The sequence below is a fragment of the Typha latifolia genome, chromosome 7 (genome assembly GCF_019914945.1).
Source record: "Typha latifolia isolate L0001 chromosome 7, TyphaL0001v2, whole genome shotgun sequence".
NCBI classification, from domain to species: Eukaryota; Viridiplantae; Streptophyta; class Magnoliopsida; order Poales; family Typhaceae; genus Typha; species Typha latifolia.
The window spans coordinates 9,066,369-9,083,944 of NC_133092.1; the positions used below are offsets into that span (position 1 = coordinate 9,066,369).

General features: G+C 34.2%; 1 protein-coding gene and 1 long non-coding RNA gene across 3 annotated transcripts in view; both read left to right on the forward strand.

Annotated features, from left to right (window-relative positions):
• The window catches only part of LOC140792708 (protein arginine methyltransferase NDUFAF7 homolog, mitochondrial), a 48,770-nt gene that overhangs the window by 17,741 nt on the left and 13,453 nt on the right, over window positions 1-17,576 (forward strand). For both annotated transcript variants that reach the window (XM_073143864.1, XM_073143865.1), the window contains 2 exons: window positions 3,928-3,968; window positions 4,627-4,715. In XM_073143864.1, the coding sequence (XP_072999965.1) occupies window positions 3,928-3,968; window positions 4,627-4,715 (130 nt within the window). The remainder of the gene's footprint in view (window positions 1-3,927; window positions 3,969-4,626; window positions 4,716-17,576) is intronic.
• On the forward strand, window positions 12,426-14,435 carry LOC140792565 (uncharacterized). The gene is made up of 2 exons (XR_012109768.1): window positions 12,426-12,474; window positions 12,558-14,435. It is a non-coding gene; the product is annotated as an uncharacterized lncRNA (long non-coding RNA).

Here is a 17,576-nt window from a genome sequence, read left to right on the forward strand (position 1 = left end):
AGTTTGAGGCCACATGACCAATTTGTCTGCATTTGTAGCATCGACGAGGGTCATTAACAGGTGTAGTTTCATGAAGGGGCCCCTTTCCTTTGTCAGGTTGGGCAGGTGCGTCAGTTTGGGTAGTTTTGGTAGGTATCGATGGTGGTGGAGCTTTTATGCCAGCAGGGTGCGTAATTGGGAGGGTGCGCCCAATTGGTCGCCTAGGCAATTGTTGCCTATTAACCATCTCGTAGTTCAACGCAAGAGTATATGCTTGGTCCAAGGAGGTAACCTCCCGGAAAACTAACTCTCTTCGAATGTCGTCGTTAAGGCCACGACTAAAATGACTCGGCGTCATCCTCTCATCCTCCACAACATTACACCTCAACATATATTCCTCAAATTGGGAGACATAATCGCTCACAGGGCTATTTCCTTGTTTAAAATTATTCCATTGATCCAAAAGGTCACCAAGATAAAAATGTGGCAAATATTTTTCTTTCATTTCATGCCAATGAATTATGGGAGGTTGGTTTCGTCGCACTAAAAATTCTATATTTTGCCAAAACAGTTTGGCTCAGCCGATTAGTTTCATTTGGGCAAATCTAACGCGTCGGTTTTCTGGTAGATCATACCACTCAAAGAAGTGGTCCATCTCACAGAGCCAATCAGTAAATACAGCAGGATCTAATCGACTCAAAAGTTGGGGCATCCATCTTAATATTTTTTATAATTTGATTGTCATAGTTTTGAGATTCTCTAAAGGCGACATTGCCTCTAAACCCCCTGCTATTATGAAAGTCAAATGTATCTTCACGATAATTTTGCCTGTGGGGTTCTCTCTCAGGACCTCTCTCATGGTGAGGGTAGTATGGAGCATGTCGATTAGTCTCGATATTAGGAGCGGCACGCGTGGCACCCATGTTGGACGCACCGACGTCACTCCTGGTCTCATGTTGGTCACGACCCATCTCAATAGATGAGCATTGAAGTCGTCCAATCTGGTCGTAATGGTTTCAATGGACTCTTGTAAAAATCGACAAAAATCTTCCATAGTATTAGGTTCCATAACAGACTGGGATGAAGGGTGAGAGACTCTTCTACCACTACAAAGGTTCATATAAAGTGTCTCTACCACTAAAGAAATAAATGCAACAAATAAATGATGATATGCAAGTTAAGAGATCACAGCGAACAATAAGAGAGTAATAAACAGAATAACCTACAGCCACTTATAAAGTTTTCAGTAAGAGCCGGCCCGACTCAGCAGAAAAATTGCAAACCAGTAGTACAAACTCCCGAGATCGAGACGGGGACTGTAGATATGTCAAGACTTTCCCTCTAACCTAGCTAGTTCTACCGTTAATATTAATTATTTTTTTTTTGTAACAAACAAAAAGAAGTAGGTAGGCAATATTAGGCTCAAACGCTTGTTGAAATAAACAAATGAATTAAGCAATGTAAATAGGTAGGCAATAGCAGGTAATAACAGGTTCAATATGGTTATGATCCACACCAATAGAAAGACAGTTGCTATTTTAAGACTAACAAATAACAGTAAAGAAATGACGGATGTTACTGAATGTCGCACGTCCACTGTAGAGGATGGTCGTGAAAACGGTGGTCGGAATTTGACAACAGCAGCGGTGGCGATGGCTGCGGTGGTAGGGACAGCGGTGGCGGCTGCGGTGGCAGGGAGCTGTAAGAATGGCAGCGACGATGCAGTGGCAGGACCGTGTAGGGGCTGCAGCGGCGGCGGTGGAGATGGGCTACGGCAGGGGCGGTGGAAGATGACAATGGGTTTGGATTGGGTTGTAAGTTTTGGGTTGGTTGGGATTAAGTTAGGAAAGTAGATAAGATTGTGGAAACTAATCCCCAAGATTAGGAAAACTAATTTTTAAAAATTATGAAAATTAATCCCTAAAATTGTGGAAACTAATCCCTAAAATTTTGGAAACTAATCCCCAAAATTATTGAAATTAATTCCAAAATTATAGTAACTAATTTCCTAAAATTAAGGAAAGGTAAATAAGAAAAAAAATATCTTCTAAATTAATTTTGAAATTTTTGAAATTCAAAATTAAAGATAAAGATGAAACAAATAACTGAATTTCGGAATTATTTTTTTTTCTTTTTTTTTTCAGAGAGCTCTTTCTTTTTTTTTCTCTTTTTTTTTTTAATCTAAAACGGGGAAAGAAAATCTATTGAATAAAGCTAACTTGTGATTATCTCCTTGCGTGGAGATTTGATGATGGTAATGATTTATTATTTTCCTCTTTTAGGGTGATCTCCTCGCGTAACTCGGATTCAAATCCTAATGTTATCGGGCGACGGATCTAGTAGCGATCTGGTGTTCGTGGAGCGATTGATCTGACGAAGAAAAGATGAGGCACTGCGTAGAATCCAAGCGGTAGAGCGTCCATAAACTAGGAAACGATCTGCTCTGATACCAAAACTGATGCAGGACAACGTCTTGATTGTAGAGTTGAGAAGAAAAAGTAGGGAGAAATAATCAAACCCGTGGAATCCACCAATCGGGGTGTCAGAATCCACCGACGTTGGAATCCACCAACAAACACTCAATAGACAAAAGCTTTTAAAATATTCATTAACTCATAAAAGATGATTACAAGCATTTATATAGGCAAAATAAAGTATAAGACAAAAGACGAAAATAGCTCTAGAAGGTAACTAGTCACAACCCAAAGGGCCACGGGTGCAACCTTTTTGTGTTTATGAGAATACACGTGACGAAAAGTGATGTCCTCATCACTTCTTGGCTGATTTTACTAGTAGAGAGAAACCAACTGGACTCCTTACCCCCACAATTTGGATTAATTCATGATTACCCATTTTCATTAATTTATAGAAGTTAACATGGCCTAGTTGATGTACCAAAAACTCTGAAGCGTACAGTGACAATGAGCCAACTTCATCAACAAAGGGTTTTTGTACGTTTACAAATTACAAGTGAAAGCTTAAGCATGCCTTATTAGATATTACAATATATTTGTTTCTTTCACCGTTCTTACTCCTTGCTTTATCCAGTCTATCTCCAAAAACCAAATTCTTCTTGTTGAACATATAAGATATCATTCAAGGTGATAGATCTGGCAAAGGAGAAGTGCACCACGCCATTTTCCTTTCCAACCACTGCTTTTTGTCACATACATTCTGCTAATTTCCTTGTAAGAGCTGAAGAGATTGAGGTTAGAACAGGCCTTGCAGGTTGCTCCAGTATTTGCCACCAGACAATTTCCCTAGTATCATGAGACAATTTTTTAGATCTTAATTTTCTCCATTTTTTAAGCTAATAATATTATTCAATTTTGTATCTAGCACTCATCTTCATGGACTTTAGCAACCCCGAACAATGTATCTGACGATATCAGTTCCACTTGATCAGTTCATTAAACAAAGTGCAGTAAAGCCTGACCTTCTAGGTCTGAACCTATGATCTCACAGGTGTGTATTTACTAAAGTCCCTTGTTCTGAAAAAGAGGAGAGGTTGGCATGCATTTAGTCCATAATCATGGAATTCTGCATGAGGCTTTATTTAATGGCCTTCAGTTTCCAATACTTATTGTTTCCAAATAAAAGTTATCTGAGTTAGAAACTGGATAGCAATTTTATTTATCTTTTTCAGTCCTATTTGAAGCATATAAGCTTTTTTGTGCATTTGCATGTTCTTTATTATGCATATATGTGTGGTTTCTTATGTATTTTTTCTTGATGTGAATCAGACCTTTATCACTTATAAAAATTACAGCATTACGATCTATGTATATACATATCTTTTTTTGTTTATATATATTTAGTTGAAACATTTATACTATTGGATTTCACAGTACTACTATGTGTGTGTAAAGCAGTATTTTCTATCTGCTGACTGTACAATTAACCCTTAAATTTAAACTGTAGTCTGGTTTCCCTTTTCTGTTGAAACAGGGCATGGAGACACTCAACCATGTTGGGTAATAATGCTTGAGGTACTCATTTTCCTTGAATTAAAGTAAATGCAAAGTTTTTGAGTTTTACTTATTTTTACCTGATATATTTTCTTGATTTGTTAAATTTTAGTAGTCATTAGATTGTTTAATTGATGCAGTTAATTCAGACAAGAAGATGACAAATTTGGTTGCTCAATATAGTGATTTTATTATCATTTTGGCCAGAAAGGAATCCATCAAATCAAATGAATCTTTTCTGTATCTGTCAGTTTTAGTAATGGCTTTTTTGTTTTAAAGTTGGTTTAATACAATGGATATGACATATGTTATTTGAATAGGACCGCAAATTTAGGAACTTGACAAAATTTAGTGAATTAGTTCAAAACAGTATTAGAAACTAAATTATCATTCTGAGCAATGATTGACAATTACTTAAGAAGGCCCTCTAAGTTTGTAACTTCTGTAGACACTAGATAGCAAATTTCAATGTTGAACTCCTTTATTTATGAGATAAAAAATGTAAAGCATTCTCTACCTAAGTTTTATCTTGCATGTAGTCATGTACACATCCTTGTGTTGCATACATGTTCTTTCATCTCTTATGTCAAAAACTGCATGGTTTAGATTCTCAGATTATTTTGGGTGTGCTGTATTGCTTAGTTGCTTGCATTTTCGTCTGACTGACTTTATATTATAGGTACTTGACAATCTTCCACATGATCTTGTCTATTCACCAAACCAGGTTTCTCCATTGATGGAGGTTTGGCTAGAGAAAGCCAATGACAGGTTTGTGCCTTTTATAAGTTAATCTAGTTCGTCTTAAAATTGGAACTTTTTTTTATTGCACTCTTTGTTAAAATGTGTTTGTACTTTGTACTGCTATTAAAGATCTCCGTTTCATTATACTGAAGGTAAGACAGTGTTTCTTTTTTCACGTTCTTAATGGTTTTCACTATGTGCTACATTATTATTATAGTTGCAAGTTGCAACTGAACCTATTCACTAGTGGTGCTAGTTGCCTTCTTTAGTGGTTTTGTCAGCTTTAGCTGGAATCCCAGAAATATCTGAATTTGTAATGTGTAGCCTGATTTGGTTGAACTTCATATTTTCTCTTTTCAACTGAATCCGAATGGAATTCAAATGAAAAGCCTCATACGTATCTTAGTTCTCTATATCTCCCTACTTTAATCATCCACAGATATTAATTTCTAGCTCAATGTGTATGATATCAATTTGTTTTGTTTTGAACTGAGGAGGCATGTGAGAATGTTGCGTGTGCTGACAATTGAGATTGCAAGCTGTTGTTAAAAATGATCTGCTTCTCTGTTTGTTTAATCAGGATTGGTATTGGTGAGGAATATTTATGTACTCTAGGAATTGACCAGAAAATAGTAAGAATTGAGCTATAAATGTCACAATTTGCCAGGAGATATGAGAAGCTGAGCAACCTGAGAAATAATCCCAAGAGAGATGAAGCCTTTTGATATTAATATTTTATCACAAACTTAAATAAAGACGATTATTTTGTTAAAATAAAAATCAACTTACATTAACCATAATAACAACATGTATGTTTGACAAACCACTAATCTAACAATAATAAGAAAAGGTAAATTTATAATCTAGACTAATTCATATATTCCTATATGGAAAATCTAAATCTTGGGTATGGTCTCCAGAGTCTGAACTCTAAATTATCCTGTTCTGCTCCTAAAAAATAAAATTTTAATGAGCTCGATGCTCATCAAGTAATCTCAATATATCTATGAATGTTTAAAGACAGAAAAATTAGCAAGTGATGTATACAACATAATATATCATGAGAAAACTTTGCAATTGCTTTGGCGATGCTCCAACATCTCAGATCTGGCAAACAACAGCTTCAGTGAGGAAGAAAAAAAAGGGAAAGAGAGATAATGCATGGGGCGAGGGGGAGGGGGCAGGAGAGAAGAGCTAGGGCCTTTATAGATAGGGATTTTTCTAGGGTTTGTTGATTTGGAAGGGTCGCAATCTCAGCCGAGACTCGCGCCCACCTCCCTTGTTGTGCAACGACCATGAGGGGAGTAGGCAAAGATGTCATGCGCAATACATTTGACTCTTTTCTTCTTCTAATTATTACTGTAACAACAAAAAATTTAAAAGATAAATATATAAGAAATTAGAGATAATTATTTAGATAAAGAGAGATTTAGTTTAGTCCTTATACTTTAGGATTTGGATTAAATCAAATTAATATTATATTACGTTTATAATTAAGAAAAGAGATTAAAATCCCTATACTATTAGGACTCATATCTTTGATCTATAAAAGGGAGGCTTAGAAAAAAAAAACCCTAAAATGAAAGTTTTTGGCAGCGGCATTGTAGCTAGACATGATCAAACGACCTAGCCCGCCCGTGCCCGGCCCGAGCCCGAACTACCCATGGGCGGCACGGGCCAGCCCTTTGCCCGCCTGACCCGGCCTGAAAGTCCGTCCGTTTGGCCTGCAACTAGGTCCGCTCATCTGCTACAATACTTTACCCGTTTGCTACAGTAATTTACCACTGCTACAGTAAAAATATTTTGGTATTACACCGTTTTGCATTATTTTAAGCACACCTTTAAAAAATTTTAATTTATTTTAATATTTTTTAAATGGAGGAATATAAATATTTTTAAAAAAAAAAAGCTAATAGTTAAAAAAATTCTAAAAATAGCTAAAATATGGGTTGGGCCGAGTAATTGGTAGGTCGGGCCGTGAACAAATACTTAAGCCCGGTTGGCCCAAAAAGCCCGGCCCGCCCGATGATCATGTCTAATTGTAGCAGCGCTACAGTACGGAGAAAAAAATATCTAAGTTTTGTGGGGTGGCATTGTAGCAGTGCTACAACGAGATTAGGAGGCCGTTATCTCCTATTTCCTCATCTAAATTTTTTTGTTACATCCTTATCTCATCGGAGCTACCATTGTTAGAGTTGGTCATCTAGAAGTCGTTGGATTACGAATAACACCAAACAAATCGCATATGAAGAGTTTTTACTTGGGTTATTGAATTGAGCTATTCCATATGGACCTTAGGTGAGTGAATTCACTCACATAATTATCGTCTTGTATTTCATATTATGATTCCTTTGTATTATTATTCGTACAGTATTATACTCCGTACATTATCATCTTTTTTATGTTTTGTGTCATACTTTGTGCAATGAAATGTTGATCCTCGTGCATTACTATTCTTCGTGTAAATAGTAAATTTGGTTACGGGTTAGTAGAACTTTCAGAATAGACATAAGCTAGATATTCTTCGTGCATCTCTCTATGGTGACTCAAATCTATCTTGAAGTCTAGGGGACAAGACCTATTTTGGATCGTACTTAATTCATTTAGTTGACTCTTGTTGAGTTTACCATATAGTGCCGCTTATTTCTAATTAGTACATGAACCATTTAGTTGACTCAAGTCTACCTTGAAGTCTGGGAGACAGATCTATTCCTAGATCGAAAATCTCCATAATGTGACTCTAATATCTCTCTATAATTAGTGAAAAAGACAAATTGTGTTTACCACAGTAACACTTCTTGGTGACCCTAATCAGATCAGCTATGAGTAAAAGACTCGAGCACATTTTGAAGTGACTTCTAGTTAATGTGGGTCTATTGACATAGTCCCAAGTTGAGACAGTTAGCACTATTGAGACTGAGGAGGTTTGCATAATATAATAGAGCATGATATTAGCTTGCTAATTGCATCTTTGTGACTTATACTCATTATTTATATTATGAGCTTGTTGGCTATTCTTATTAATTATTGAGCTTTGGTTAATATATCATATTAGATAAAGAACGATTCTCTAGTCTTTGGGTAGATTCACTCACTGAGCTAAAATTATTAGATAAAGAATGATATTTAGAGATGTTTTTGGGTCTTTGGTATGTCAATCTTTGATTTTTTTTTATCTAAATATATGTATTAAAATTTAAAATTTATATTACAATGTTTTATCTTTAGATTATTTTTGTAAATAACCTATTCTATTAAAGATAAAACAACAGTTGAATATAAATATTATTCAACACATAATATGATTGAATACATTCATTAAAATTAATATTAATGATTAAACACTCTATAATATGATTGAATACTCCATAATATAATTGAACACATAATAACATTCAATACATAATTAATAATAGTTCAATAATTAAAACTAATATTTAGTTGAACATAGAATGACGAGGAGGATCAAAAACTTTATTTGTTAGCACAAGAATAACATGGAAATGTTGCGTTAAATACTGTCGATATTCTTCAAAACTCATCCACTAATAATATTGCTCGTTATAACATCTCACATAGTCTTCATACAAATAAGAATTTTGTAATTCTTTGATGATATGATATAAATATTGAATATGCACGGGAACGACCGGCACCGGCACAAGCACAAACACACCATAAGCATATACAGATTGTGGATATGGAGTATAATAAGGGTGTTGCGGCTCTGGTAGGTGTGATTGATATGATGGTAATGATGATGAACTCATATCATCCTGTGGGCACACCTCTCCTGATGTCCTGCTACCTATAAACTCAAATCCTTTCCTTATTTGACTGTAATCATATTGAGCTTGAGATGGTCCATTTTTTTTCTTCTGTCTCTGATAAATTCAGTTTTGTGAGTCTAGGTCTGGCAAATGAGTTGTCATTCCAATTTTAAAAAATGACAAATAAGTTATCATTTCAAAAATACAAATGACAAAAGTTAATTTATGGATATAAGAAAAAGTAAAAAATGGGTTCTACATGTTATATCATGTTTGTTAAGAAAATAAATAAAGTTGATTTGATAAAAATTGATGGAAATAGACAAATTAAAAAAAAAAAGTCTCTACATTGGCACATTACCGGCACGGCTCGGCACGGGGGTGTGCAACTGGCACACCCCGTGCCAAGTGCCGTGCTTCTACTGGCACAGCAAGTGCCGGTCGGCACGGGGCGTGCCGACCGACACGGCCATCCTTGTTTTGAAGGTTTATGAATTGGAGTTATTAAATAAATTTTGAGTTTTATTATGTTATGGATAATTAGTTATGTGTCTCAAGCTTATTAGATTACATGACTGGTCATGATTCCTATTTCGGGTCGTGACAAAGTTGATATCAGAGCTAGATTTTAGTCACCCTAAGTCAATCCTTTAAAGTCGGTGGAGGTTCGGTTGCACAAGCTTAAGTTCGCTATGAAATTAATTTGTTGTATTTAATACTTTGGAAATTGATTGATCATGATTATTTATTAATTTTAAGTATTATTTATTGAGGTTTTGAAGTTTCAAGGACGAAACTTATTTTAAGAAGGGTCAAATGTAGCAGCCCAAAATTTAAAAATTAAATATATAAATAATAAATTAGAGATAATTATTTAGATAATGAGAGACTTAGTTTAATCCTTGATGCTTTAGGATTTGGATTAAATCAAATTAATATTTATATCAAGTATATAATTAAGAAAAGAGATTAGGGTCCCTATCCTATTAAGACTCATATATCTTTGATCTATAAAAGGGGGTCTTAGAAAAAAAAAACTCCAAAAAGAAAGTTTTTGGCGGCGGTACTGTAGCAGTGCCACAGTTCAAGATGAGGAGGTCGTCATCTCCTACTTCCTCATTTAAATTTTTTTGTTACATACTTACATATTTGAAGCTATCATTGTTAGAGTCGGTCATCAGAGAGTTACCGGAGTAAGCGAATAATACCAAACAAATTGCATATGAAGAGTTTTTTACTTAGGTTATTGAATTGATAGGTGAGTGAATTCACTCACATAATTGTCATCTCGTTTCTCATACTATAATTTTTTGTATTATTATTTGTACGGTATTATACTCCGTACATTATCATCCTTTTATATTTTGTGTTATACTTTACTTCGTGCAATATAGTTTATAAAATGTTGATCCTCTAGGCATTACTATTTTTCGTGCAAACAATAAAATAGTGTTTTTCGTGCAAACAATAAAACTTTGAGAACAGACACATACTAGATATTCTTCGTGCACATCCTTATGTTGACTTAAGTCTACTTTGAAGTCCAAGGGACAAACATATTTCTAATCATTACATGATTCATTTAGGTGACCAGCACAGTTAAAAGACAATCCTAGACTAGACAAGAAATTTTTTTTGAGGTGACTCTAATCTCTCTAGTGAAGAAGATAGATTGCGTTTATTATATAATAACACCTCCTAGTGACCCTAATCGAATCATCTGTAAGTAAAAGACTCAAGTGCATCTTGAGGTTACTTCTAGTTGATGTGGATGCATTGACATAGTCCCAACTTAAGATAGTTGGCATTATTGAGATTGAGGAGGTTTGCATAATGAAATAAAGCATGATATTAACTTGCTAATTGTATTTTTGTAGCTTATTCTTATTATTCATATGAGCTAGCTAGCTATTGTTATTAATTATTGAGCTTTGGGTAATATATTAAATTAGATAAAGAATAATTCTCTAGCATTTTGATGCAAATCTAATATGAATGCAATGTTTTGGAGTAATTAAGTAAAATATAGTAAGTAATAACTAATAAGAAGTTAATTGATTAAGAGGATCACTACTAGATGGAAGGAGAGAAAACCACTCAGATAAGGCAGTAGCTTCCTCAACTCTCAAATAGGTACGTTGATAGTAGAAAGGCCTATAATATGGTGTAAGAAAAGACTGTAGAGTTTAGGTTTATCAATAAATGGAATAGTAGTGCTTTTACTTTGAAAACCAAGTCCTCATCTTCACATCCGGGCACCCAAAGATTCTCTTTCACTACTGGAATCTTCTGGACAGCAGCAGTAACCAACAAAAAAGTAGAGATTGAAGAAGGAGAGAGGTTTAGGAAGTAGAAGAGATTAGAGAAGAATCTTAAGACAGAGTAGGAGAAAGGGAGAGAGAGAGAGAGAGAGAGAAGAAGAGGAAGAAGAAGACCGCAAGGAGAAAAAATAAGAGATTTCAATAAATTTTATTCCAACTTGTTCTGGTTTCTCATGCAATAATCCTTAAATAGGTTAAAAACTTTGATTCTAGCTGATTTTAATAGGAATTTATTTCCTAATAGGACTCTAATTGATCATCATACCTAAATTGACTAACCCAATTTAGGTAATAAATCAATGTGGACATCTCTCTCATATAAGCTTACAATAACTATCAATTGAGATTCTAATAAGAATTTATTTTCTAATAGGATCCTAATTGATTAAGTCTTATCTAAATTGACTACCAATTTAGGTAATAACTCAATGCAGACATCCCCCGCATATAGGCTACTATATCTGTCAATTGACTAATTCAATTGATTATTTGAATTAAAAATCAACAATTAGACCAAATTGGACTCTAGTAATTCTATTTTGGTCAAATTGAAGATGATGCCCACATCAATTCCCTGTGGGTGGGAAAAATCTCAACTCCGACGAGATAGCCTCCATATACTTCTGGTGTAGATCTTCTTGTAGTCTTCTTAATTCATCTTTCGCAATCCAACTAGTGTCGGAACTGCAGTGATCTTTCTATCGAACCAGACATCGTCGGTGTGTACTCAGTCGTGTTTTGGTCTTACGAACATCAAGTATATCATCAATCTGGTCAGTAGATGTCGACTGCTCAAAAGGTAGTGAGCTAACATCTGTTGGTTGCATTGGGCCTCCATGATATGTGAACAAATTAGCAACACTGAAGATCAGTGAAATAGACATCTCAAGTGGAAGTTTTAACAAATAAGCATTACTTCCCAACTTGGCAAAATCTTTTCTCCTGTGGTGTTGGTTTGCTGCTTCCTTGCCTTTATTTGTAGATACCTGCAGCTTTTCAAGAATCTCTTGGTGCACTTGGTGAATGATTTGAACGAAGGTTTTAGCATCAGCACTATTTCTTCTATTATATGGTATAGGGGTTCTATTAAGGTAGTGGGAAATAGAATGTCCATATATACTCCCAAAGGGTGATTTTCCAGTGGATCTATTAATGGAACTATTGTAAGCAAATTCAGCTTGAGAAAGAACTATATCCCACTGAGAGGGTTTCTCTCCAACTATACACCTCAATAGATTACCCAATGATCGATTAACTACTTCAGTTTGACCATTTGTTTGAAAATGATATGCACTATTTTATTGTAATTTAGTGCCCAGTTTAGACCATAAAGTTCTCCAAAAATGACTAAAAAATTTTGTATCCCTATTTGAAGTAAATGATTTTAAAAAACCATGCATACAAACTACTACTTTGAAAAATAAATGTGCTATATAAGATGCATCATATGATTTTTGACATGCAATGAAATATGCCATTTTAGTGAATCTGTCAACCTACAAGAACTGAATCAATTTTACTCATTAAAGCATATACTAAGGGTGATTCAGTCATGTTATGCGGGAATTTATTCTTTTCAAGAATTAACATGGTTTTATTGTCAAGGCTTACATGGTCTTTTGTCTCTTGTTTTCTAGGATATGGTGCATTCCTTTGTGGATGTAAAGTTACTTATACATTGTCCTTAATAAAAGTGTATGTATTTTTCTCCCCATTATGCATTATCTTCCTATCATATTGCCAAGGTCGATCTAACAAGAAATGACATACATCCATAGGTACTACGTCACACCAAACTTCATCCTTATATGATTTACCAATTGAAAATTTAATTAGGCATCTAGTTGTAATAGGAACTTCACCCCCACCTTTAAACCAAGCAATCTTATAAGGTTTTTGCAACTTATCAGTTTTCAGATTAAGCTTATCGATCATTTCTTGAGCAACAAAATTATCTGTGCTTCCATTGTCTATGATGACTGAACATAATTTTCCATTCGATATGCAAGTAGTGCGAAAGAGACTTCGCCTGAGCCACATATCCTCATGTGGAGCCCTTGGCATTAGATGCAAAATAAGTAATTGACCCTCAGTATCACCAATTACTTCATCTTTAGAGATGTCATCTTCTAATTCATTCTCATGTTCATTTTGACCGTCATCATTAGTTAACTCATCTTCTTCTTGCTCAATCAAATTAGATTGATGTGTGAACTTTCTTAGAGGACAATCAGAAGAACGATGACCAGGTTGCCTACATTTGAAACAAGTTAAGGGTGTAGGTCCTAATATACCTTTACTCTTAGCAAGTACATCAAAATTAGACTGAGGAAAGATTGTTTGTGTTTGATTTTGGTGGTTCCTTCTCGACAACTTGCATCCTAGTTATGCCTTTATCTGAATCAATTTTACGAAACCCTTGTCTTCTAATTTTAACTTCAGCCTTTGTGGCTTTGCTATAAGCTGTCAAGGCGCAAGGCATCACACATGGTTAACTCATCTTGGATTTGAGGTCGCAACCCATTGGTGTAACGGGCAACCTTTTTCTCTTCACTTTCTTGTAGTTCATTTCGTGCAAGTAAAAAATAAAATTCTTTAGTGTATTCTTGTACAGTTTTGGATCCTTGTCGCAAATTTTGAAGTTTTTGGAAGAGTGTTTGTGTATAATCAATAGGTAAAAACTTTTCCCTAAACTTTTCTTTCATACAGGTCCAAGAATTGATTTTATCTTTTCCTTTTCTAATTCAATCATTTTGGATTTGTTTCCACCAAATTAACGCATGACCTTTCAATTTGAGGCTAACAAATTTCACTTTTTTGTCTTCTGGGATTTCTTTCCATTCAAAAAATTGGTCTATATGGTCAATCCAATCCAAAAATTCATCAGGTAATAATCGCCCTTCAAATTCGCTAACATCAATCTTAATTCCTTGATCCCACCTATCAATAGACCTATGTCTCATGTGATGTGCATAATAATTCCTATCATCATCGCTCCCTATATCTTGGACAGAAGTGTTGCCTTGTCTAGATGCTCTAGGAATATTCTCTGATTGTGGATTGACTTGGATGTTACCTAAGTGTTGTAAAATTTGATCCATTCCTTATTATAGTTGTAGAATTTGATGTTATAGTTGTGTCACATCTTCTCTAATATCAGTTGTGTTAAAATTTGCATTTGACATGACTCTAAAATAAGCTAGACAGATAAAGAACCTTTTTTTTATAGAAAAGATGTTGAACTATATCTATATGCAAGCGAACCCAAGAAAAAGAAAACTTCCTCTGATACCAATTGATGCAAATCTAATATGAATGCAATGTTTTGGAGAACAATCGACCCAAGCAGGTAACTAAAGTAAAATATAGTAAGCAATACTAATAAGAAGTTAATTGATTAAGAGGATCACTACTAGATAGAAGGAGAGAAAACCACTCAGATAAGGCAGTAGCTTCCTCAACTCTCAAATAGGTACGTTGATAATAGAAAGGCCTATAATATGGTGTAAGGAAAGACTGTAGAGTTTAGGTTTACCAATAAATGGAATAGTAGTGATTTTACTTTGAAAACCAAGTCCTCATCTTCACGTCCGAGCACCCAAAGATTCTCTTTCACTACTGGAATCTTCTGGACAGCAGCAGTAACCAACGAAAAAGTAGAGATTGAAGAAGGAGAGGTTTAGAGAGGAAGTAGAAGAGATTAGAGAAGAATCTTAAGACAGAGTAGGAGAAAGGGAGAGAGAGAGAGAGAGAGAGAGAGAGAGAGAGAGAGAGAGAGAGAGAGGAAGAAGAAGAGGAAGAAGACCATAGGAGAGAAAAATAAGAGATTTTAAATAAATTTTATTCCAACTTGTTCTTGTTTCTCATGCAATAACCCTTAAATAGGTTAAAACTTTGATTCTAGCTGATTTTAATAGGAATTTATTTCCTATTAGAACTCTAATTGATCATCTTACTTAAATTGACTAATCCAATTTAGGTAATAAATCAATGTGGACATCTCTCACATATAAGTTTACCATAACTATCAATTGAGATTCTAATAGGAATTTATTTTCTAATAGAATCCTAATTGATTAAGTCTTACTTAAATTGACTAACCCAATTTAGGTAATAACTCAATGCGAACATCCCCCGCATATAGGCTACCATATCTGTCAATTGACTAATTCAATTGATTATTTGAATTAAAAGTCAACAATTAGATCAAATTAGACTCTAGTAATTCTATTTTAGTCAAATTGAAGATGATGCCCACATCACTTTTGGATGGATTCACTCACTGAGCTAAAGTTAGCTCATTAAACTCTTTTAATGTTTCAGATGCTGGTCAGTGTGGCAAATGAACATTGGGCATCAGGACTACCTCCACTTAGGATATAAGCCCACAGTTTTAAATGTAATAGTGGTTCTTAGTTTCCAATTGAAAACCTAATTGTTGCCTTAGTAATGTTTAGGAGACGTTGATATAATTTAATATTTTATGTCTTTGAAGGTTTTTGAGTTGGAGTTATCCAAGAATTTTGAGTTTCATTATATTATGGATAATTATTATCAAGGTTCCCAGTATCGGGATCGGGATTGATATCGGCCGTCTAAAAAAATGATACGTATCGGCCGCTCGTATCGGATCGGACTATTTTTTAATTATATAAAATTCTAAATATTATTTAAAAATGCAGAAAAATTTAGAAAAAATGACAAAAAATAAGAAAACAAAAATTAGTCACATATGAAGTCTAAAAACTTAAAAAATGTTTTAACTTACTCAAAATTTAAAACTTTGATGAATACCGAGCTAGTTCTCGTAAATTTCTATAGTCTTCATCATCATAATTACCATAAGTGATTCCATCATACTAGTAATATTGTATGGATCTTGTTGTGTGACTTGTGTTTGAGGAGAATAATAAACAACATTTGGATCTTATGCTTGAGAATACTGAGGATACTGAGGATAATAACTAGCATATGAATTTTGTGATGGCTCCAAACAATAAATACTCGATGTACCATAATCATAGAACCAAAATGTATATATATCCTCAGTTTTTTTGTCTTCACTATATGTATCATCAAGACTATGACTGGTACTAGTAGGTATATTATCTTTCGCTGCTGAATGACTCATACCAGCCTCTACCTCGTCATGGTCTCTCGCAATATTTCATCTAACTATAGGTTATCTCTGTCATCTAATAACCTGTCCTCTATTTCTCTGATCCATAGAGTCAAGGAGTCTTCATTAAAAATATGATTTAAATCAATCAGTTGTTTATTTTCTGTCTTTCTTCTTAAATTTCTCTCCCCAAATCTCATATTATAATGACAAAAATCTAATTTCTCCAATCTTTCCATTGTCAATCGGTTGCGTGTTTTTGTGTGAATTAAGGAGAAAGTAGTCCAATTTTTTTCACACTATGATGAAGACACAGTTTGACATAAAATCTTTTTTGCTATTGTCGTCAAATTTGGTGCCTCCTCCCATCCCTAGATAGACCACCATTTAGCTGGAATGTTATGAGATATAGCTGCAACAACTTTAGTAGTACTGAATTGCCCAGCTCTCAATCTATATCTCTCTCCATCTGAAATCAGAAATATATAATTAACATATTGATTATATTGAAAGTTAAAACTTGAAACAAATAATAATAAAATTATTTAATTGAATCATAACTCACTTCTTTATCGCATAGGATTTGTTTATGAATTTTGGGCTCAAGCTTGCTGATTACCTTTCTAACCCCCAACAAGACTTCACTATTATTATTAACATTTTTAGAGAATTAAAATCTTGGATTAAGAAAATACCCTGTAGAAATTTAAAATTTGTAAGCATTCAAATTTTTAAATATTCATAAATAAAAGTAAATTAGTAAATTAAAACTTAAAAATTAAAAGCATGCCTACCAGCAGCGTGTATATCTCTATGTAGTTGTTTGTTCCATCTACAATCAATCATCTTCCACCACTTTCCATAACTTTGGCCTATATTTTTTTTTATTGATTCTTTAGCTATGTCCATTGCCTCATATAAGAAATCCATCTCAGACTTATCATCACTATCTACAAGTCTTAATACTTTGACAAGAGGCTCAAATACAACGATGGCAATTATAATATTATCCCAAAATGTATTTTCAAGAGCCATATTTTTTAAAGTTTCACCTAAAGATTTATCTTTAGGTTTCATATTCTTAATTTTTATAGACCACTCATGTAATGTTAACATCCGCATAATATCATCTTTGTAGCGCATGATGCTCTCCAAGGCTAAAAAATGAGTGGCAAATCTAGTGACCTCGGGTCTGATGATCTTCCTACGACCAGTCATCTGCCTGAGTAAATTAAGAACCCAACCATGGTTATATAAAATTTCAGGCTTTTTTGCAATATCCTCTAACATCAGATCAATACAATGTGCAACACATGGCGTCCAATATAAATGATGTATTTTAATCATCAGTAAATTTTCAGCAACTTTATAATTTGCCCCATTATCAGTAACCACTTGGACTACTCTTTTTCACAGATTTCTTGTACCACCTCATCCATCAACTGATAAATATAATCTGCATTTTTGAAATGAGCAGTAGCATCCACAGACTTCAAAAATATTGTCCCCATGCCAGAGTATACTAAGAAATTAATTATATTTCTTCTATTTTGTGTACTCCACTCATCACACATCAGTGTACAACCAAATTCATCCCAATATCATTTAAACGTCTCAATATAAGTATGAAGTTCATCTACCTCTGAGTCAAGATATTTAGTAGCAATATCATTTGAAC